This window comes from Podarcis pityusensis (assembly GCF_964106645.2).
Source record: "Podarcis pityusensis genome assembly, chromosome: 7".
NCBI classification, from domain to species: domain Eukaryota; kingdom Metazoa; phylum Chordata; class Lepidosauria; order Squamata; family Lacertidae; genus Podarcis; species Podarcis pityusensis.
The window spans coordinates 79652068-79676146 of record NC_138031.1 but is presented as its reverse complement, the minus strand read 5'-3'; the positions used below and the strand labels follow the sequence as shown (position 1 = coordinate 79676146).

At 42.2% G+C, this 24079-nt stretch overlaps 2 protein-coding genes across 9 annotated transcripts in view; one reads left to right on the top strand and one right to left on the bottom strand.

Moving 5' to 3' along the window:
• Nucleotides 1-24079, bottom strand: part of LOC308481901 (catenin delta-2) — a 221982-nt gene that overhangs the window by 1645 nt on the left and 196258 nt on the right. For all 6 annotated transcript variants that reach the window (XM_081014726.1, XM_081014729.1, XM_081014728.1 and 3 more), the window contains 3 exons: nucleotides 19023-19149; nucleotides 8579-8707; nucleotides 2872-2945 (listed from right to left, as the gene is read on the bottom strand). In XM_081014726.1, the coding sequence (XP_080870852.1) occupies nucleotides 2872-2945; nucleotides 8579-8707; nucleotides 19023-19149 (330 nt within the window). The remainder of the gene's footprint in view (nucleotides 1-2871; nucleotides 2946-8578; nucleotides 8708-19022; nucleotides 19150-24079) is intronic.
• Nucleotides 1-24079, top strand: part of LOC308482059 (uncharacterized protein) — a 77008-nt gene that overhangs the window by 23653 nt on the left and 29276 nt on the right. For 2 of the 3 annotated variants that reach the window (XR_013988934.1, XR_013988935.1), the window contains exons 3-5: nucleotides 789-845; nucleotides 2510-2543; nucleotides 4777-4824. Coding sequence is in view for 1 of the 3 variants with exons in the window: in XM_081015075.1 (XP_080871201.1) it covers nucleotides 789-845; nucleotides 2510-2543; nucleotides 4777-4823 (138 nt within the window). In the remaining 2 variants the exon portion in view is untranslated. Of the gene's footprint in view, nucleotides 1-788; nucleotides 846-2509; nucleotides 2544-4776; nucleotides 4825-5315; nucleotides 5361-24079 lie in introns of all 3 variants that reach the window. The other variant, XM_081015075.1, reaches the window with a different exon arrangement.

Genomic DNA, 24079 nt, shown 5'->3' with positions numbered 1-24079 from the left:
TTGCAGACCAGAGAAAGAATGGAAGAAAAAGGCTTCGGAAATGTCTCATGGTACATAGCGTAAAGCTGATTCCCTTTCCCAGGCACTTTTCTGCTGTATCTTCCAAGCTCCAGTTAAAGCAGCATGAGAAATAAACTACCAATAGATAATTTTCAAAGTATTAAATTGGAAGAACACCAGAAGCTCAGCAAGATGACAAGGAGCTAACTTCCTACATTGTGCTTCCTGCCTCACATATTCAGGCAGCAAGCTAATTGAAATTACAATGGTACCTCAGGTTACAAACTTAATTTGTTCCGGAAGTCCGTTCTTAACCCGAAGCGTTTTTAACCCGTGGCCCTGGAAGCAGATTATGTTCGTACCCCGGGGCAAAGTTCGCAACCTGGGACACCTACTTCTGGGTTTGTGGAGTTCATAACCCGAAGCGTTCGTAAGCAGGACTGTTTGTAACCCGAGGTACCAATGTATTGAACTTTTCAGTCCTGAGTACTTACTAAAGAACTCTAGAAGCAGGCACACAGGCACACTGACACACAAACATGATCCCTTCTTTTCAGCAGACACAAAAGACACTTCTTTTTTGCTCTGCTTTTAATGACAACAGATGTATCCCTTGATCTCATGATCCTGCTGATCTATACTGCTGGTATGATTGATGGTATTATCTTGTTTTAGTGTATTTTTGTGCAGTTGTAATTTAATTCGTTGCCCTTACGTTTGGGGACTTTAGGAACAAAAAGTGGCATACAAATAAATGTCTAATAATAATAACTATTATTTTTCCCCAGGCTTCAATTTTGAGAAGCTCTTTTGATCTAAGATGTTTAGCAGAGTGCAGTCCAGAGGTAAGGATACTTTTTGGTGTTTGACTGGGGTAAAATATAGTTCCTTCCACACAGAATGCCGGAAAAACAAATTGGATTGAAAATGTGCACTTTGCTGTGTAAGATGCTGCGAGTCGGATGCAGAAGCTCAGGCAGGAGGAATCATTGGACTGACCTCTGTTGAACTGCGGTGTCACCCATATAATGGCCAGAGGTTGCACTTCAGCCTAGCCAGACCAAGGGCTCTCTCTATATAATTGTTGCACAAGCCTTGCTCCCTCAGTCTGAGCAACTTCTTGCTCAAGTAGCCAAGTAGATACTGCTTTGTCCTACTGTCTTCTCTGGAACCCGACCCTTGACCCTGATCACACCCTCCCTTTGGCCCTTTAAACCATAGTCTTTTGCTCCTGTTCAGACCTTACATGTTTGGATTATCTCCTGCATAATCTACTGCCTTCAAACCAAGGTTTGCTCAGCAAGGCATGAGGTACCTCACAAACAACTCATAGCTTACTCCTGCAACTAGTGGTTTGTTTTCCAGTTGCTCTTCTCGTGTCTCTGCCAAATGTCTGGGGTGAGGTGGCCTAGCAAACCATGGTTAAGCAAGGTTGTTGAATTCAAACATAATGCCAAACCATGGTAAAACAAACCATGATCTGTAAGCTATGGGGCTCACACTGTGGTTTGTTGGCAACAACAACAACAACAACAAAAACCACCCCAGCTAGTTTTCAAACAAATCATGGCTAAATGTCATGTGTCACCTAGACCACAGCTCCTCCCATTAGCAAAGCCCAGTGAAACAGCAGCAGAAGAGAAGCCATCTTCTTTTCCTATATTTTTGTTACAGAAAATGTCAGAACACCATTAACCAGAAATTCTTCAAGTTTTGGCAGGGCATCCTGACATTTACTAATACATCTCAAGACTAAATTATATTGGCCAGATGTAATCCTTTTTCCTTAGCCTTGAGATGACATTTACTTATTGTTTATGATGGCAGATTGGTAAATTTCCAAAACAAGCATCATAACACAGATATTTGTGACATTTACTGATGCTGCTCAAAAAGAACATGGTCTTCAGCAACTGCTGAGTTTTACACTCATTTCCATATTTGACCAGTAAATGTTGGCATTTCCCAGGGCTAGATTGGTGTCAACGAGGGCCAGGGCCTTTCAGTACTGGCCCCGACTTGGTGGAACGCTCTGTCACAAGAGACTAGGGCCCTGTGGGACTTGACATCTTTCCGCAGGGCCTGCAAGACAGAGCTGTTCTGCCTGGCCTTTGGTTTGGACTCAGTCTGACCCTTGTGTTTTTCCCTCCTCTTATGGTTTTGATCTATGGGCTACTTTTAAAATGAGGCTGCATTTTAAATTGCATTTTAACCTGTATTTTAAATCCCCCCCATTATATTTTTATTGTAATTTTACTGGTGTTAGCCGCCCTGAGCCCGGCTCTGGCCGGGGAGGGCAGGGTATAAATAAAATTTATTATTATTAGATGGGAATAGTTAAGAAATGTGAAGCAGAGAACTGTTCTTCATATATTATGAATCCTATAGAATCCTTGCATGCATATTGTTAATACCCCTCCCCAAAAAGCATTAACAATTAACAATTGCTATCAGATAGTTTTATACAAACTTTGATCGGAAAAAGTGATTATATATTTCCTTCTTGCAGGAACACTGCAGGAGTGGTAGTGATAGAGACAAAGGTAGGAATAATTGAACTTTGCTTTCCTTATCGTTAAAGACTACATCATTATTATGCCCTCATTCCTGTGCTGGAACTAGTATAATACTAAGTTTATCGCATTGATTCTATATTATTTTCAAATGGCTTTGATTCTATATTTTTGAATTACACTGTGTGAATTTAGGCCATCACTTTAATTTGAAAAATAAATAAATTTAATTTGAAAAATAAGTAAACCAAGAGTTTGGCAACAGTTTCACAAAAATGCCCTCCCCACAATTCATATTTTCTTTATGTGTTAGATTCTGTTATGGCTCAAAAACCAATGAATTGCTCTGGCCACATACCTGGTTGTGTTTAATATCTTCAGCAGGTGCACCATAAGAATTTCTGTACAAAGTAGAGATTCCAGTGTTCTGAGCTGAAGATGAGAAGGGGGGAGAAAAGGGAATTGTGTTACAAAACAGAAAGCCAGCTAGTAGCAAGTGAAAAGGGTAATTCATGGTTTAAACAGGCAAGCAACATAATGCATTTCTTAGCAATCGGTTATGCAGGCACATTGAAAACACTCTACACAGTTCTGGTGATGGCCCCATTTCAGTTTAGGTTATTGCAGGACTGGAGCAGACACAGAAAAGGTGAATTAAGATGATGAAGGTTTTGGAGCATTTTCCTGTGAAGAAAGGCTAAGCATCTTGGGGCTTATTAGTTTAGGAAAAGGGCACTAAAAGGGGAAATGACAGAGATGTATAAAATAATCAATACGCTATGGCAGAAGGGATTTTTCTTCCATTAATACACCAGAGCATGGAGTCACTCAATGAATTTGACTGTCAAGAGCTACAGGCCATCTATATTTGTTCACAGAACAGATAATTATAGCATGTGGCATTCATTACCCCCTAATGGCTCATTATCTCCAGTAGGATTGAAACCCGAGAGTCAGGAACATCATAGCATATCATAGTCTAAGCTGCAAATTCGCCATTTTGCATGTAAACAAACCACTTGTGGCCATATAGAACTTGGCTTTGAAAATAGCATGTGAATCACTTATAAACACCAAGGTTGCGATTGTTTAGCAGAGGAACACAATGATCCTAAGAGGGCAGTAGGGAAGAATGCACTCTTGTAGGCAGCCTCGTTCCAAGTGCTTCAGGGCTTTGTAAGTCAAAACCAAAACCTTGAACATGGTTCAGTAGCTGGCAAGCAGTGCAATTTAAAAGTGTTGCAGCATGCATGTAGTAAAGCACCCCAGTGAGTAGCCCAGCCGTTGCATTTTGCAGCAGCTGTGGTTTCCAGACCAATGTCAAGGGCAGCACATAACAGTAGTCCAAGCTTGAGGTTACCAATGTGGCCAGACTATTCCTTTGCTGAATGGGTCCTGGTTGTGCCTTGTGGCAAAGTCAGACAAGTGTGACATTAGCTGCTTGTTAGCTTTCTGAGATCTTTATATGGAAGTCACGCTGGGTTCATTCTTCCTCCTCCTTTGCGAGGCTACTTTATGTGGGTGCTTAGAAATTTGGAGTGAGGTGGCATCAAGCAGCTCAATCAAAAAGCTCTTTAAAAAAAAAATCGGACAAGGGTGTTGTAGTTTTGATTTTTGTAAGGAGGCACTTGATAATAGAGATTGCCAAGTGAAGCTGAATAATAATAATAATAATAATAATTAAAAAAATAAATAAATAATAATAGGTCTGGTGACATGGGAGAGGCTGTATATCTGAACACATAATAGATACAGTATTGGAACCAAATCTTGTTACTAGTGGGGATGAAATGGAAAACTCAGGGTTCTCGCCCCACTCTTTAGTCCAGATTCCTTCAAGTGTCTGGGAATAATAGGCTCATTCCACTAGGAGTATTACCTGGGAGTAATAGGCTCATTCCAATAGGAATTCTTGCTGCTGCTTTCTTCCACCATCTCCCTTCCCTGCTAGCACTTAAGCACTTATTCAGAGGCAGGATATGTGCACATGTGTTTGATATCTTTATGCTATTGGAAAACATATATCTGTACATGCAACGCAATCTGAAGGAAGACCTTTGTACAATATCTGGCCAGGGGGAGTTTTTTTAAAAAAAGGCCCACAAAGCTGCAATTTTGTAGTATGTTTTATTGAATTGTTGTTAAGATTGGCTAAGCCTGTTTTGTTTTCATGCCTGTTGAGGTTCTTTTTCAAGGTGATGTATACATTTCATACACAAAGAGAATATGTTTTTCTTTCATTTATTCTTCCCTTTCTCTTCAGACGAGGCTTCATTTGATGTGGTAGCAACGTGCCCCGAGCTCAGATGAGGTAACCTGAAAAAGCAAATAAGACTTGTGATCTCTGTTGTCAATCAGATAATGCAAACTGTTGTAGATCAATTATTTTTTGGCTTTGTTGTCTAAGCTTATCACTCATGGTGTGCTGAATATGACAGGGCAGCAATGAGGATATTGCCTTTGTATATTTGTGCCCAATTAAAACAAGCGAGTGTAGAGGAGGCAGAGAGAAAATTGCAGGCAAAATGGGGCGGAGGGGAGAAGGGGTTGGTGGTCAAATATGTATGAAAAAGCAGTGGTGTAGCAGCCAAGATGAAAAAGACACAGTAGATAAAGTGCAATAAACTTTTTTTGCCTTTACTAGAACTTTCTTAATATTTTTTTAATTGCATGAAATTTATACACTGTTTGAGTGTAATAAAAAAAGGCCTTAAAGAGTTTACAAAAAGATGTAAATTTTTATTGATGCCATTAAAACAGAGAAAAAGTTAAGATTAAAATTCACAATGGCATTTCTAACAGGCAGCAAAAAGAATACAGTGAAGGCGCCTGGTTGATAATCTGTAGGTAGGGAGTTTCAAATAAGCTTGAATGTGCTGCAGCTCCTATAAAGTATTAATATATTTGTATGGCCTTCTGTGTTACCAAATTAGATCCTGACAAGCGAGCATGTCTCGCCTGTCCTCCAAAATCCAGGCATGAACTTTAGAGACAAAGCACAAATGTCAGCTGAGTCCAACATTAGGCCTGCTTCACAGGTTAAGTTTTGGGGGGAACATTTTAATGTGAAGTGTGAACGTGCTAATGTTGCATTATACAGATACTGGAATTGGCCATGAGTAAATGTGTGAAGTGACGACCTTGATTTCAAACACTACAATCCAACACTAAAAGCACAATACCTTGCCGGAATGTGGAAGCTGCCTTTCAGCTGGTCACGAATTCTTGATGGATCAGAATCTAGTGAGGAGCGAAGGATCCCACGCTGGCTATGACATAGCTTTTGTCCATTTTGTTTCATCTTTTGGCTGCGTTAGCTGAAATCCTGGTGAAAACCTGAAGGATTTGGCGATCAGTGGTAGCAAATTGTGTTAGATCCTCAATGGAACAGAATTGCTGTTGAATGAGACGTTTAGAATGGCCGCAGCTCCCGATTCCTGGTACCATTCAGAACCTCAACAAGGAAAGGAAGTCTAGAGGTTCTGTAGATTTCAAGTCCAATGCTGTGATGGAGGAATTCTTAAAAAATTAAGAAAGAGCCAGATGGGATCCGTACCACTAGGGTTTGGGATCCTTTCTCACCCCTGGGCTCCACTGCCTAGTTCCTTTTCTGTAATGTAGGGTTTCTCGTATCATCCTATGCTATTTTCCATTCTTTCCTAGGTAGATTGCCATTGGGCTTGCCAACCCAGAATTTATTCTCTTCCCTCTGACTTCCCTTGCAGCCCTCCTCACACTCACTCTCAATCCTTCCCCCCCCCCGCCCTTTGGTCTCTTTCTGCATCTGTGCAGCCTCTCCCGCAAATTCCCTTGGATCTCCCCCCTGACCCTCCAAGCATCCTGACTTTTTGAAGCTGCAGTGATGCCAGGAGGCAAAGGCATCTTCTTTCCATTACTTTCCTCCAAGCCCAGTGCTGTGATAGAAGGCCATTTAAAACGGCCTAGTGCGCCTGATATGGCCTGTGGCTTACCACCTCTGGAATTAAACATTACGAATGCTTATTATTTACTTTTGTTAATATTTATAGATACAATTTCCCACCTGTTCTCAGGGTAGCCAAAGTTCCCTCCACCTCACCATGCTTGTATGTTTCACACCCAGGGGGCAAATGTGGAAATGAAGGGGGAGAGAGCTTACTTCGACAGCCATTTCAATAAAGTGAAAAGTGAACAGCTCTAAGTTTAAACAGGTTCTGTGCACAACCAAACATGTCCAGGGAAGCTGCAACAATGCATTTCCACCTCTCTGTTGCCTTCTGCTTAAACTTTTGGTTCATGTAGGGACTTGCTACAAAGATAAAATTGTGCCTGTAGTGGGGAATGGGAAGGTGAGCCGCCACCATGCAAGGTGTCACAACTGGACAGATGCTGCGGCATGATAGCAGCACAAGCCCAGCAAGTGCTTAGCTTGGCAGATGGGTAGGTGCTGAGAGGGGAGAATGTCACCAAGCTGAGGCCAAGGCAGATTGGTCACAGCTACCTTTAGCCACCTGCAGTTGCATGGTTTTAAATCCTCCCAAATTACAGGACTAGTCAACATGCCCAGGGCCTCTTAAGATGTCCTCTTCACAAGTGTCACTGTTCAGGATTCAGTCAAGTTGGCTGATGCCTCCCTCTTGTGTGTGTATTTAGACAATAATTTCATTTTTAGCATGTAGTAAGTTTGTTCTCTGTCTAAGCCCAAATCTGAGTTGGATGGGTGGGGCATAACCAGAATGAGTGGACAAGCCTACAATCTCTCTCCCTTTCAAGTTACCGTATTTTTCGCTCTATAAGACGCACCAGACCACAAGACACACCTAGTTTTTGGAGGAGGAAAACACGAAAAAACATATTCTGAATCTCAGAAGCCAGAACAGCAAGAGGGATCGCTGCGCAGTGAAAGCAGCAATCTCTCTTGCTGTTCTGGCTTCTGGGATAGCTGCGCAGCCTGCATTCGCTCCATAAGACGCACACACACTTCCCCTTACTTTTTAGGAGGGAAAAAGTGAGTCTTATAGAGCAAAAAATACAGTATTTATTTATTTTGCCAACCATTTCCCACAAGTGGCAGAAAGGGCCAAATTTAGGCAACAGTTCCCAACAGCAGGCTTGGGTGAGATACTTTCCCCCCCAAATCCACTTTATTGGCTCCCCTCACAGCCCCCTAGTTAAAATGGGTGTGTGGGGAGGAGACACGAAACATTCCTCTAGGTTGGGGTGCAGAAGCTTTCTGGCTCCATGGGCCAGATCCTGCCCTGCCCTGCCCAGAATAATCTGGCCTCCGCTTGAGAGGAGTGGCAGCTCTTTCAGAAAGCAACACAAACATCCAGGTCTTAAATATCCAGTAACTAACACCAATGAATAATTAAGCTGATTCCTCAAAGCTTTGGAGGAACGAGATATTTTTCACTGAGGTGTGCCAAAGGAGAGTAGAAAAAAAAATAATCCCTAAGGATAAAACAGATAAAAAGATACAAATGAAGTCCTGGTGATTACTCATCTGATGCGTGGTTATTCCAATTTCTGCTAAGCCATGTGATATTCATGTAAAAGCTATAGCTAGAGATCACGACACGTGCTCACCTAGGGTCACACCACAAAGCCAAAATGTGTAGTGCAAGTCACGTCTCTGCCCTTCTGTTTGGGGGGGGGGGGATGTTGTTATAAAACCTCTTTTCCCCATGGAAGAAAAAATACTATTAGAATGCAAGCTTCTCTCCTATACGAAGCTTTATCACTGAATTAAACATTATGCTGCAGGAACAGAAATCATAATTTCCTATCTAGCTCAGCAATGCTTTATTGCTTGCAGCTACAATACAGACCTGTTTAAATGTACGACACATACAAAATATACGGGCTCAATTTATGGCCACTAGTAATCTCACAAGTACAAGGAAATGTCAGCTGGAGCTCAGATCGCGGCATAATGATAAACAATACAAATATACATCTACATTTGGGAAGAACTCTAAAGATGCTCCGCAAGCCTTAAAGCCTACAAATGTGTTGCATACAGGTATATGCAATACTTTTGCTTCAATTGTTTTTGAATGTATAACATGCGACAACATCTGCCTCACCTGTCATTGCGTCTTTCCTAGAAGTGTGCTCTCCTTTATTTCCATAAGTAGCATTTGTCCCGGTTGACTCGTAGTCTGTTTTTCTTTCTTTTAAAGTGATCATTTCCCGAGGTGAGGCTGGGGCACTTGCTAGCAAACAAAAACAAATTTGGATTTTTAACCTCTCTCATAACACAAGTACATACAAAACCTACCGCTGGTGTAAATACATAAACAGGCACAAATTCTTAGGAATGCTGCTACTTCGACTACTTAATAATAACCTTATATGCATCTACATTAAGGGTAATCTGTTTTGATAGAAAGGCTGGAATTGTTTAGCTCATGTGAAGCAACCAGATGTTATTTGAAAACCTGAAGCATCTGGGCAAAAAAAAAAAGCAGTTAAATTTAACAATTGTCGCTCAAGGAGTCTGGAATTCAGTGTATTCAAATACCTATACATAAGATACCAAGAAAAAGGCTATCTAGACATCGTACAGAAGTTGTGTCAATCTTATGCACAACTGCTGGACATTTATTTAGGAGGCGGTGCCTCCCCTCCCCAAAGACAATGATTATACCATAGCGCGCATAAATGAAGCTAGTAGTATCTGTTTGGGAATACCCCCCCCCCTTTCTGACCCCTCTGAAAAGGGACCACTAATTACACCAAAAGGCACATGGCTGAAACTAGTAAATGTAATAATAAACAGAACTGGACAGAGACCACCTTCCTGCACTGTAAATAGCTTGACTGCTTTACAGGAGACAATCCCCAAGTCAGAGCATGGCTGGAGACGTCACAGTTTCCTCTGTTACTGAAATTATGAACTCTCTCAGCAATAAAATAAACGTAAACAGTTATTTTAGTTAGGGACAGTTAGGGACGCGGGTGGCGCTGTGGGTAAAACCTCAGTGCCTAGGACTTGTCAATTGTATGGTCGGCGGTTCGAATCCCCGCGGCGGGGTGAGCTCCCGTCTCTCGGTCCCAGCTCCTGCCCACCTAGCAATTCGAAAGCACCCCTAAGTGCAAGTAGATAAATAGGTACCGCTTTATAGCAGGAAGGTAAACGGTGTTTCCGTGTGCTGCGCTGGTGCTGGCTCGCCAGAGCAGCTTCGTCACGCTGGCCACGTGACCCGGAAGTGTCTCCGGACAGCGCTGGCCCCCGGCCTCTTAAGTGAGATGGGCGCACAACCCTAGAGTCGGACACGACTGGCCCGTACGGGCAGGGGTACCTTTACCTTTACCTTAAACAGTTATTGCTTGCTGTAGGAATAAATACTTTTAAAATTTCTTTATGTTTATCAAGTTATGAAAACAAGTAACATCCCAGTGCAGACTCTCTATTATCCTGTGATACTTAACCCCAAGCCACCCAAATTTCCCAATCTCCAGCTAAATTTGCAAGCTTGCACGAAGCCAATAGTGTAACACACAATTAATTAAATTATGAGCCTCCCTCCCTCACTGTCAATCTGGGTCATTTGCTTCACCCATTTGGAAAAGCAATTGTGTTTTTCAATATTTTATCCATTTTTTGACAACGGAGGCTTACTATAGCCCTATTTGGGGTCCCATCACCTCCATGCAGTGCAAATTGTGTGAGGGAAAATGGGAGTGCACATCCAAATCCTCCTCCCATGGGTCCATAACATTTCCTCCATGTATCTCTCTCTCTCTCTCCATGAGCTGAGCAGTAATTTCTGCGTGCGGAGCCTCCTAGACACAAATCCAGCCAACGAATGCATGACAATGAGGCACCTCTGTAGCACACACAATGAAAGCCCAGCATTCTCATGCCTTCAGTGGCAGAGCCAGTAACAACCCAGGTAGTGTCAGTCCTTAGCCATTCCTATAAACAGGGTTTTGGATTCCCTTATGCTCCTCACGAGCACAACAAACAACAGTGAGGGAGGAAAGCCCACACAACACATAGTTCCCTGGGTACAGAACACACACATTCCTTCTGCACCAAGGGCTCAGAAATCCACCCTTGGGTTCAAAAGAAGCAAGCAACCAAAGGAAGGGACCAGACAGGCAACAAGGGTGGTCACAGACACACATCTGGGTGTCTCCATAGGGCAGTGATTGCCAAACTTGGCTCTCTAGCTGTTTTGGGACTACAACTCCCATCATCCCTGACCACTGGTCCTGTTAGCTAGGGATGATGGGAGTTGTAGTCCCCAAACAGCTGGAGGGCCAAGTTTGGCCATCACTGCCATAGGGCATGGAGTTGGGAAGTGGCAGAAAGGATTCCAAGCGTACACTAAGGGGGAAATGACGCTTTCACTTACCTTTGGCATCGCTTAAAAATGTGATGTCGGGAGCAAAAGAGAGGATGCTCCTGGGATTCAAACCCACGCTGCAAAATGCCACAGAGCTGCTCCCTAACCTCTCAAGCACAGCAGCAAACAATCCTCCCACCCAAAACCCAGAGGCATCAAAGGGCACATATTTCTGTCCCCTGCCCCAACACCCAGACACAATGAACACAGGTATTGCAGAAGGAGACAGCTCACATTTTACACACAGAGGCTCTAGGTTAAAATTCAGCACCATACTAGGAAAAGCAGAGAGAGGAGAACACGATGGCTTACCTAAACCAATCAGGAGGGAGCACTACATGGGCCAATAGAATGGCTCCTGCATGAGACCAGCCCTCCCACTGGCAACCCATGTGATCAATCTCCCCCTTTCACCACAGTATGTTGCCTCACACCTTACCTGGCAAGGCTAGCCACTCAACAAGATTAAATCTCCCTCCCTCACCCTCCTCACACCCTCAAATACAGCCTTATACACCCTAACAGCAGCACCAACCCCACCTTGTGACCCCCTCACAGTCTAGAGTACCTGAACAAATACAGAGAGGAGAGGCTGCTGAGCTCCTCCAACTCCCAGCTTACTGCCTTCAGAGACCCATCCTGCAGCTTGCTGAAGGCATACCATTAGGCTGGGGTCAGCGAGGAGACCCATCTGCCACTCACTCGCAATGAAGAAGCAATACATATGGTAGAGTCAAAGTCTTTATTGAGCAGCACTTGGACGTCAAGAAGAGATCCTGAAACGGAAGGCAGTGTGTATGGTTGCCAACCAGTCCCTCTAGCAGGGCTCCTGTGCTTTGGACAGTGGCTTTGCAGAGCAGCTGCAGCCGAGTCTCTTAACGGCACCCGGACCACATCAGGAAAGCCACTTGTTGCACTATTGGCTGTCATGGAGCCTGCGAGGATGAAGGTGGTGGAAGGAAGTAGGTCAGCAGCCCTACAGGAGAACCGCTTGGGAGCATCTTGCTTCCTGCTGTTGGTCAGACTGGGGCTCCCTTTTGGTTCGTGTGGATCAGGGTGCAACCTGTACCTGTGGGAGAGCAGCCTGCAGAGAGGACACCAAAAGAGAGAGTGAACAATGAGCAAGAGGCAGCAGCTGGAGCAGGCACTCCCTCTGGCTGCATGCGCAGTGAGGATTTATGCATTCGCAGTGAGAGAGAGGTGCCAATGGAGTGCCTGTGGTTATGCATCAGTAGCCCACCTGACATGGCGGTGGGGGAGAGACTGCAGAGACTGTGAATCCACTTACTTTTTCTCCTTTTGGGGGGGGGGGTGTCCAATAAAACTTTGTATGTTTGATGACAGCTTGCTCTGCTCCTTACACCTGGGCTGTGATCCTATAAGACAAATGTGCGCATGAGGGTTTGTCCAACTGTGGGAATGGCTGAAGTAGACTTTTACCAACAAGCAGGTTACAGGCATGTGACGATGAGGACTTCCCCACCATCTGGGGAGCAGTGGAAGAGTGTTAGAAAAGACCATTCAAACAAGAGTGTTAGAAAAGACCATTCAAACAAGACAAACCAGTCACATTATTTCAAGGTAGGTTATGGAATGCATGGCAATGAAGTGTTTGAGAGGGAGGAAGTCATGGGAACTGCACTTTGAAGAATGAGTTTTCCATTTCCTTTGCTTACCTCTGTGGGGTGCTCTGCCCTGGCAGTCTCAGTTGTTGGAGTGAAGTTTGCTGTTGGGTGCTTGTTTCTGAAGTCTCAAAGTGAGGTACCTGTTAAGGCTCTAGGTAGACAAGTGTTAGCAATGTGCTCAAGTTTCTACAGGTGTGTTGTGAGACCAGGCTGTTGCATGCAAAGTGTGCACAGTGCCTTTTTCACAAACCCTTGTACGCTTCAAGTGTGCACAATATGTGGAGCCAGAGACCCATAGTCCAACGTTGTGTGCCTTGTCATCCAAATTATGAACTCTGTGTGTGTGATTACTTACTACTTGAGATATGCTGTGACTGGGAGCAGAGTTGTACCACAGCCTGTGCTTGGTCATGTGTCATGGATGGGGTAATCAGCAATACAAGAGTGGCTATTTTTTAAATTTCCCTCCTCCCTTTGACAGGAGGGAACGGAGGAAAATTATTTGACCTAGGACTGGGGTGGTGTGAAGTTGTGTCATTAAGAATGTATCTTGCAAGACCAACCATATTTCCCTGCTTGGTAGTCTGGTAGATCATGGGAATGAATTTCAGCAAACTATCTGACAAGGTTTCCCATGATATCCTTGTTGATAAAGTGGTAAAATGTGGGCTGGATGAATCTTAGGATGGGGGCGGGGGGGGGGGGAGAGAAACCTGGCTTGGCAGTAATACATGTGAAAAGGATCTAGGCATCTTAGTTGATTGATCGGAAGCCAAATACATGAAGCAGCAGTGTGATGCGGCTGCTAAAAATAAATAAAAGCTAATACATTTTTAGGCTGCATCAATAGAAGCACAGTATTCAGATCATGGAAAGTAAATAGCTAAGCTCTGTTCCAGGCATAGGCAAACTCTGCCCTCCAGATGTTTTGGGACTGCAATTCCCATCATCCCAAGCTAACAAGACCAGTGGTCAGGGATGATTGGAGTTGTTGTCCCAAAACATCTGGAGGGCCAAGTTTGCCTATGCCTGCTCTATTCCATATTGATCAGGTCACATTTGGAATACTGTGTCCAGTTCTGGGCACCATATTTAAAGAGAGAGACTAACAAACTGGGTCATGTGATCTGCAAACAAGGTCCTATGAGGAATGGTTGACTGAGCTTGGCATGTTGAACCTGGAGAAGAGAAGATTAAGGGATGACAGTGACCTTCAAATATCTGAAGGGCTGTCATGCAAAAGACAGAACAAACTTGTTCTCTCTTGTTCCAGAGGGAAAGACTAGAAACTGCAGGGAAGCAGATTTCAACCAAACATTAGGAGACAATTCCTGATGGCAGCAGCTGTCTGACAGTGGAACAGACAACCTTTGGAGGTGGTGACCTCTCTTTCACTGGAGGCTGGACAGCCAGCTGTCAGGCATGCTATTGTTGCATCTGGCACTTCAGATCCTACACTGAGCAGGGAGTTGGCCTCCAAGGATCGTGTGAATTCTATGATAATGAACTGCAACTACAAGCAGGAACAGGGTAATTGTGGCCCACCAAATGTTGCTGGGACTACAACTCCCATAATTCCTGATTGTTCTTCCAATAGAAGTTGGAGTAAAAAATGTCTGGAGGACCGTAGGTTCTCCATCCATGGTGTAAAGAGAAATTAAGAATTGCAATCCTCATTTCTGCACTAGACTGACCAGGTGATCATACAACTTTCCTGTTAACCTAATTCACTACACTTGGGTTCATTTTCTTTCTTCTATAATGGCCAAGACAGCCATTATATTCTGTTCAAATAACACCCCATTTCTGCTGATACTGCAATAGGACAGCCGTGGTAGCTCAGTGGCCATTATTCACCTCAATATTGTATTGAAGAAATAACTGATGTGTCTATGTTGCTGTATTATGTCTGAATACTATGGAACCTAACAGAGGAGCAACATAAGCAGTTATCAATGGCAAAGTGCTCCAACACTGGAATGATAGAACAGCAGTTTCAATTGTGCAAAATACTGGCACTGTGTAGAAAGGTGACTTTTCATAAGCGACAACAACATGAAGGAGCATATATTTAGACACTGAGTGCTTATCCACACATCCCCTTGTCCCGCTGCTTCCCCATCCTGGGGGAAACAACTCTATAGTGCTCAATCAGAGCAAACAGCAATTCCAAGTTTTTCCTAGGCTGCCATTTGTTCCAAATGATCGCTGAAGAGCAGGTTTTCCCTTGGAAAGGAGTAGGGCAAGGGGAAAACAGCTCAGACTCACACCTAGAAAATACAATCAAGTGGAAGGGTGGCCGAGCCCCTAGACTCTGTATATGGATGTATTTGTGCGACATGGTGTCTGAATGGACTGATGTGGAGACAGAACTCAACAGACCTAACCAAAAGCTAATTATCCAGTCTTACTCTGTTCCCACTCCCTACCCCACTCTTCTATAAAGTCCTATACTTTACAATGTGATGCTTTTGTTATTTAACTAAGGAAAATTATTAGTATGTTTTGGGACACGGGTGGCGCTGTGATCTAAACCACTGAGCCTAGGGCTTGCTGATCGGAAGGTCAGCGGTTCAAATCCCCACGACGGGGTGAGCTCCCATTGCTCGGTCCCAGCTCCTGCCAACCTAGCAGTTCAAAAGCACACCAGTGCAAGCAGATAAATAGGTACTGCTCTGGCGGGAAGGTAAATGACATTTCCGTGAGCTGCTCCGGTTTCGCCAGAAGCGGCTTAGTCATGCTGGCTACATGACCCGGAAAAACTCTGCAGACAAATGTCTGGTCCCTCGGCCAGTAAAGCGAGATGAGCGCCACAACCCCAGAGTCGTTCACAACTGGACTTAACTGTCAGGGGTCCTTTACCTTTTTTATTAGTATGTTTTAAGAGACTCCATTTATTGCAATGTCAACAAACGTAAAACCACTCTCTTACTATTAATTAGTAAGAGGCTATAAATTAGATTGTAGTCAAACAGATAGATCACCAATAGACTGGTTATTTCATTTCCTGTAATTTCTGACAAGATCTCTTAACTCAAGGGATCTGGAATCGTTTCCACAGTTACTGTACCTTCCACTCATCTCTCTAGCTTTGGAAGGACTTTGGGCAATGCATCTCCTTCTCAAATGAGTTCCAATTGTGTGGTTCTCAGAAACATTCCTTCTCTCCCCTAAGCTATGCCCCAGAAGAAGCTAGTATTTAAATCGTGCAATTTTTCACTAAGGAAAAACCAGTATTTTCTTTCTCTTACACTGGAAGCTACTTGACAAACAAACACCCTCTACAAAGAGAAAGGAACATGAATTAAAAAACCCTTTCTATATTAATAAAAACAATGCTTTGCCTTGTGCAGTATTTCAGGGAGGGCTCCCCTCCCCTTAATTGGCATGGATTATAACAAAATTGTCCTTACAAAATTGTCAACCAGGATGTTTTCCTTAAAAATTATTAAAATGTCTCTCTCTCTTCCCCCACATCTACCCCCACCCCCTTAGGAGACTTGAGAGAATAAAATTGCCTGGAATGAGTAAATTGTTGTAACAAATGTTCATCACAATGAAAAACATCCTTAAGTGGCACCAAATCTAACCAGAATATGGTAGATAAAGGAAGGTCTCTCAAGGTTAGGTCCTTTATTAAAGGATGCTAACAGCATTTTCCTCCATTGATTCCACTAACAAGAAAAAAGCTGCCACATTATTGTGGTGGCCTTGGCAATGTCTCTAGTAATAAAAGCCTTTGTGATTGCGAATGAATTCATGGCAAAGCTGTCAGCATCAGCACCACCATCTACATCATTCTTGTTAAAAGCGAATTATTACTGAGCAGAAGACCTTCTGCTGTAATAATAAAACTGAGTATCTATGAAGTGCACAAGTTCTCTCAACCAAGTGACACTCATAAATAGCCCCAACCAGTTCCATACTGCTAACATGTCGGCAGTCTACCTTCTTTATGGTAGATCCATCACTACTGGGAAAACCATGGCTTTAACTATACGGACCTTTGTCGGCAAGGTGATGTCTCTGCTTTTTAAGATGCTGTCTAGGTTTGTCATTGCTTTTCTCCCAAGAAGCAGGCGTCTTTTAATTTCGTGACTGCTGTCACCATCTGCAGTGATTATGGAACCCAAGAAAGCAAAATCTCTCACTGTCTCCATTTCTTCCCTTTCTATTTGCCAGGAGGTAATGGGCCCAGTGGCCATGATCTTAGTTTTTTTTGATGTTGAGCTTCAAACCATAGTTTGTGCTCTCCTCTTTCACCCTCATTAAAAGGTTCTTTAATTCCTCCTCACTTTCTGCCATCAAGGTTGTGTCATCTGCATATCTGAGGTTGTTGATATTTCTTCCGGCAATCTTAATTCTGGCTTGGGATTCATCCAGTCCAGCCTTTCGCATGATGAATTCTGTATATAAGTTAAATAAGCAGGGAGACAATATACAGCCTTGTCGTACCCCTTTCCCAATTTTGAACCAATCAGTTGTTCCTCCATATCCAGTTCTAACTGTAGCTTCTTGTCCCACATAGGAGACAGATGAGGTGATCAGGCACTCCCATTTCTTTAAGAACTTGCCATAGTTTGCTGTGGTCGACACAGTCATATGCTTTTGCACAGTCAATGAAGCAGAAGTAGTTTTTTTCTGGAACTTTCTCCATAATCCAGCGCATGTTTGCAATTTGGTCTCTGGTTCCTCTGCCCCTTCAAAATCCAGCTTGCACTTCTGGGAGTTCTCAGTCCACATATTGCTTAAGCCTGCCTCGCAGAATTTTAAGCATAACCTTGCTAGTGTGTGAAATGAGTGCAATTGTACGGTAGTTGGAGCATTCTTTGGCACTGACCTTCTTTGGCAGGCTTTCTAAAATTAAGAGTTGGAAAACATTTGAAACTCATATCCCTTTATACCTGCTGACTGTCTATCTCTATGGGCAACCAGAGCGCTCCTGGGGGCACCCAGTATTTCACGGTTATCTTTCTTTTGAAGCTGTGGACAGATGGTGGCTCTTCATTTCCTCTTATCTATCATCTATCATCTCTTTCTCTCTCTCTCTCCATCTAGCTACACCCAATTATTGACTTCCTTGCTCTGCTCACAATTAGATCCTATTTGCAAGCAAGTCTTTATTCATGAGTAGGACATCCCTTCTGGAGCAGAGCTTGCTGAAAGTCATGGGAATAATTTCAGGCTACCCACAGTGGTCATATCCAACTCCTGTCTCCTGGGGACATCTGAGAGTGCTGTTATTCCAGAGCTCCCCGGGGAGCTGGCATGCCCACTAGCTTCAGCAGTGATGAGCTGGGTAGGACACAGGTGAAGCTGCCATGCCCATCATTCACAGTCAAGTAACATGGAAAATTGTAATTATTACTGATAATTACATAGACAGAATTTCTTTAAAAGCATGTTGCTTCTGACATTACTCTGTAGGGTATGGCTTGATTATCAACAATTTACAGTGGTACCTCGGGTTACATACGCTTCAGGTTACAGACTCCGCTAACCCAGAAATATTACCTCGGGTTAAGAACTTTGCTTCAGGATGAGAACAGAAATCGTGCAGCGGCGGCACAGCAGCAGCAGGAGGCCCCATTAGCTAAAGTGGTGCTTCAGGTTAAGAACAGCTTCAGGTTAAGAACGAACCTCCAGAACGAATTAAGTTCTTAACCAGAGGTACCACTGTACAAATATCTAACCAAGTACATGGCTAAGTAGAGATTTAAAGCAAAGTTACTAAGGTTGAAGTCAAATTATCTATTGGCTTAACTATTTTCCTGTGTTGAATCAAAGCTTAACTGTTCCAGAAGCTCTGCAAATGCCATCTTGGTAGTCAAGATAAGCCCACAATTAATTGGCAGTTGTAACAATGAGCTCATATATGTTTACATTCACTCACTCTGATATATGCTAATTGGTTTGTTTTGATGTGATCCTTCTCTTTGGGGGCTTGGGGTGCTCGGCTCTGAGCTCAGAAAGGGGAATTGCCTGTAAGACTTGGGTATTTGCCACCAATTCCCTCATCTGCTCAGGGAAGTTTCGGCCGAAGTGACACATGCTGCTTTGTGTATATATATATATATATGTATATATATGTGTGTGTGTGTGTGTGTGTGTGTGTATATATATATATATATATATATATATAGAATGCATGAATGCTTGCTCGGGTGCAGACAAGTCGTGATGACCTATCACTGTTGTGATGTCCATCTGGTGTCTGTGTTACAAGTTTATACCGTTCTTTAAGAAAGCACTAGAACTGGCCGTTCTGGAGTTTTTGGCATCCTTCTTTGGTATCCCTGCATCAAACCACTCTCTCAGGCTCTCATTTCGGCCTGTGGTTCAGAACACACAAACCCCCAAAAAGAAAAGAAAAAAAAAGAAAACCCTCTTAGTACTAATCCTAAAGACAACTGTGACCCATTTTGTGGTTTATCCTGATTGTTTTGCTGTGAGGAGAGATGGAACATCCACGGAAAGTTAACATATATAGACTGGAAAGATCTTCCCTTATGATGTGTTACTTCTCATCTTATTAATAAATTTGGGCTTACCTGAACGGTTGTTGGGAGACATGCGCACAGGAGAGATGGAGGGCGTACGCGAAGAGGAGTACGGCCTTTGCCGATCCCTCTCTATCGTTGAAGATGAGGCTACAAAGTGATACTGTGACCATCCATCCTGCACGGGGATAACATATGAGAAGGAGTGGGGGGGGGGGGAACAATGACAAAATCAGCAAAAAAGATACGTTCAATATTTGAGAATAAAACTTAAGTAAGCCAAGTTAGGAATAAATAGTTTAATATGCTATCTTGGTCTTGCTCTTCATCAACAGACAGATCTCTCGCACAATCCTTTTTAATATATCCTCTTTTTTAAAAAAAATATGTTCGATTTCATATATTATTTATCACAAAATTCATATCCTGTCTTTCGTTGCCAAGCGATCCTAGAGCAGGCCGCAATGATTAAAAACACATCATAAAGTCAGTCAAAAACCTTGCACCGGAATGACAATTAGCATTCAGTTTGTAAGTGTGAGTGCACTATTATCGGATTACCGACAACGCTTGCACCTCCTGACCAATGTACACACATGCGGTGGTGGAATGAGTGTGTGTTGTAAGGTCTTCCATTCACACTCAGAATGCTGGAAAATATTACTCAGAGATGGGGGGGAAATGTCATCTATCATTAAAAATAGCTTGGTGATCTTTCTTGGATTTTCAGTATGTGAATGAGTATGAACAAGATTTTCTGTGTTTCCTATTTTAACTACTGAGTAGTATCCAGCTATGTCACACGCTCAGAGGAGAAATCAATGGACTTAAATGCCTATTATGTTCATTGATTTCAGTGGGTCTACTCTAGGTATGACTTTATTGGATATCACTCGGGGCCTTACCACTTTTTTTGTTCTGCCGCTGCTCCAGTATTTTTTGCTGAAGGAATATTTACATTCTAAATTGGAACACCTACATCCAATTATGAATAAAAGGTTATGGGATGAACCTGTCTGAATTTTTAATTTTTTTATTGGGAGAGTTAAGTAGTTTCTTAAATCTCTGCCAATGATATTAATGAGAGTAACAAGTACTTGATTGGATTGTGCACTTATTTTTCTGTACTCAGTGTTGATTTTCCTTTCAGGAATAATGATTGCTAACTTGCAAAATATTCACATATATAAGTAGAGCAAAAGTGAAAATCTGTCTTTTCCCTTCACCCGGTATGCAAAGTCAAATAGTGTAAATTGACTAGTATAAGAAATAAAAACAAAACTTTATAAGTGAAATCTAACATCCTTAAGGCTCAAGCAACTCAATCTAATCTATATGTCCTTAGACTGTTGAGGGTTAGATAAGAAATTGCAAGAAAAGAAAGAAAAGAAAACAGCCAATAGAAAAGAAATAACTAGTAATGACCATTAGTCCTTACTACTACTGATAAGACAAGATTGTTTAAATCCACACATTCTCTCTCAGGAGCCAGATAATTTGTCTTAAAATCAGACAAAAGGTAATGCCAAATATATTATCTTCAGCTACACAACTACTGATGTTTATTAAGTATTAACTGCGGTAAGAATTATTACAGAACATTCCATGGCCAGCAGAACTAAACACAATACTTCAAAGTCCTTGAAAAACCGTTATTTCTCTCACTTATCCATATTGAAAGCTAGATTCTACATGGCTTTTCAAATCAAACCTCATTCTTAATCCTTCATCAAATATACACTATAGCTCAGATTAATTTGACAAGCAATAGATTGTCAACATAGTGGGTGGAATTCAACATCACACCAAGACAATAATTCAATCAGTGTGAGCATTCCTGCTTGCCAGATGGAACAACCACTCCTTTCCTCCCTACTCCAAATGCTGTTCTGGGTGTTCTCCTGACCCCCCAAGAGTGGATTGGGGGGGGGAGCCCCATTGGCTAGCACTGGATTATGCTAGACTGGATTTAGCTGAATCCAGCACTCTTTATTCCAAAGTACTCTATTTGACGTATGCATGGCTACTGGGTAGGGACAATCTTTTGTAAAATCAGGATAACAAACCCATTTTTATTTTTTATAAATAATATAATAAGCAGAGTTCTTTTGATTTTCAGCCACATTCAGGGGTTTTGATTAAACTGCAAAACTCAAGGGGGAATTGAGAAAGATACCTAATTCAGGGCCCTTTAGGGATCTAGACAGAGAACTTCCCCAACTAAATCCATTTGCCCAGGATGTTGTTGTCCAAAAAGAAAATGATTGCTTGTTCAAAGAAGGATGTTTAGCAATGTCTTATGGTGGAACACGGCCAGATTAACAAGAAGCTTAGGTGTGAAAAGTCAAGGTATATCTGATGACTGCAGCTAAAGAAAATAAAACAAGTCCTAAGATAGCCTATGCTCAAATATAATAGAATGAACATGTCTTGAGCATCAGCTTACTCCCCAGAGCTTCACATATCAACCTACAAAACCTAGTGACCATATGTCAGATGCAGAGATTATTCTCCAAGTTAGATATGAAATGGCCCTAAAATTTAGATGAAATTCAACAGAGGAATTGAGCTACAACAGCTGGCATTTATACAACTGTTTTTGATAGACACAGCAATTTTACGTGGCTAGATAAGATATAAAACACTAAGTATCAAGCTGTTTCAGTGCTGGAAGTAATTAATAGATTAAAAATTAAAAGGTGTGCATTTTTAATTACAGGCAGTAATATATACCATCTATTTTAAATTAATAAGGCTACAATCCTCGAACTGCCAAGACAGTACAACTGAACTCAGTATGAGTGTTCTTAAATTAATGGCTTGAGGAATGAAAGCTTAACAGCACTCGAATCACCTGATCACTTTGAAGTCAATGGAAGTCAATGGAGTTTCCCCCCTATGAATCTAGGCTTGTCCCAAAGGGCTCTTAAAAGCTTAAGAGTCAGCTGCAAAGCAGCTCACTTTGTTTAATGCTGATCTCAAAATATCTTTGCTCCAAAGCATACACAGCTCTGTGGAAATGGCTGCTGCATGATTAGAGTGAGAAAGGCAGACTTTTCCCACTTTGCTTAGAAGATTTCACACAGTATTTTGACCTCTGTTTTTTAATGAATTGTTGGAATCCCAGTGGAATGCGAGTCCTACCTCTGACCATCCCTAGATAATCCAACATCTCAGAAACCAGCCAATACAATCAATGCTATAAGGAGCCTGAACCCCACGTGGGAACTTTGCATCATATTTGAGACCCCGAAGGCAGCAAGGGATGGGACAGAGCAACTGCATTCTCTCTTTTAACCATTTGCAACTTTGGTGCTCTGACCCAGACTCCAATGCCATTACAAAATGAACTGGAATTTTTGGAAGAACCAGACATATTAAATACATCTGAGAAGTCTCAGGTTGCATGCACACACTTTGTCAGATGAGAGTATGTAAGACCGTGGAGGGGGGCATGACCCCACTGTTGCTTCAACTGCTCGGACAGGCACGAACCCGGAAAAGTTACTGTCAGCTACATAGATGCTAGAGGTGTGTTTCTGGTGCATCTTAGAAGCTGCTGTAAATGTGTGCATTCATCAATAAAGAATTAACTATCAGCCATTTGCCTTCCTTGGCTAGGTGTGTGCAGGGCAATGCCTTGCCAGAAAGGTCAGCTATGCAGGGTAAAACAAATAATCTACACAAGTTGACTCTTAATATCATAGGAATTTACTGTAGGAAGTCATATGTCTGCAGCTGGCTTTGATTCCTTGATTATATTATGTTTCAATCTACTCAATATACGGTTGTACCTTGGTTGCCAAACGGCTCAGTTGCTGAACGCTTTGGCTCCCAAACGATTGAAAACCGGAAGTGAGTGTTCCGGTTTTCAAACGTTCTTTAGAACCCGAACGTCTGGCACAACTTCCAATTGGCTGCAGGACCTTCCTGCAGCCAATCAGAAGCCGCGCCTTGGTTCCCTAATGTTTTGGAAGTTGAACAGACTTCCAGAACGGATTCCGTTCCGACTTCCAAGGTATGTCTGTATTCTGTTTTAGCTATAATTTGGTTTTGCCCCATCACTATAATCTCACGTCATGCAAAACAAGTTACCACATAAGCAACAGAAAGTTCTCTTTGGGCCAGTCTGTAGTTTGATTTCACGCCACATGTAAATTCGACTCAGCTGAAATAGTGCTTTGTCAGACCAAAGCAAGAAATAAGAAATAAATTTCACATTGCACTGATTCTTCATGGGCATGTCCAGTAAGACCATCACAATATTTTCTAATGTGAGTAATCAAAATATAACATTAGCCTGTCTCGGTTCCAAGAAAACAAGCCCATTTTCCATTTTAAAGGTAAACTGTCAGTAACAAATTCATTAGGCCTACTTCATCAACAATTCCAAAAGCTATTAGTGTTAAATATTTAAACTAATTTTTAGAAGCCAAAAGGGAGTATTTCTAATTTAATGCAGAAATAAATACCACCTGATGTGCTGGCTGCTTTCATTAGTTTGTTTCAGCTCTAGTGCTTCTAATGAAATTTAATTAAATTGATTTGGATACTTAAAAGGTACAGTATATAAGGGTCTCCTGCACAGAAAAAGTAATCTCTCCAGAAGCAAGAGATGTACAAGTGCATTTCTGAACTCAATTTACCTGCCTACATCCTACTCTCATTGAGCAAAATTAAGACAGAAATACTTGATACATTTAGAAAGACGTCACGTTATGGGAGTTATGGCATGGTTGGCTACTTGCAGTTAACAGTTAAGAAATGCATACCAAAAGGGGAAAATAAGGTACTTATTTAATTTTAGTAGCATCTCTTGAAACATTTATTCACAAGTATATTATTGGCTACATCTGTTTAATGACTATCTCACCTCCTCCCCCTAAAGCAATTCTATAGAAAGGTCTAAGAGAAATTGGTGGTTGTTGTTTTGCTAGATCATTATGTGCACCTCTCTGATAAGTAGCCAGAGATGAAGTAGGGAATAGATTTTGAGATGGAAAGATATACATGGAGGAGGAAAAGCTAGACTTTCAGCCTCTTAAGACTTCAGCCACTCCTTCTTTGCTCTCCTTAATGCACACATCTCATACCATGTCATGTTTCCT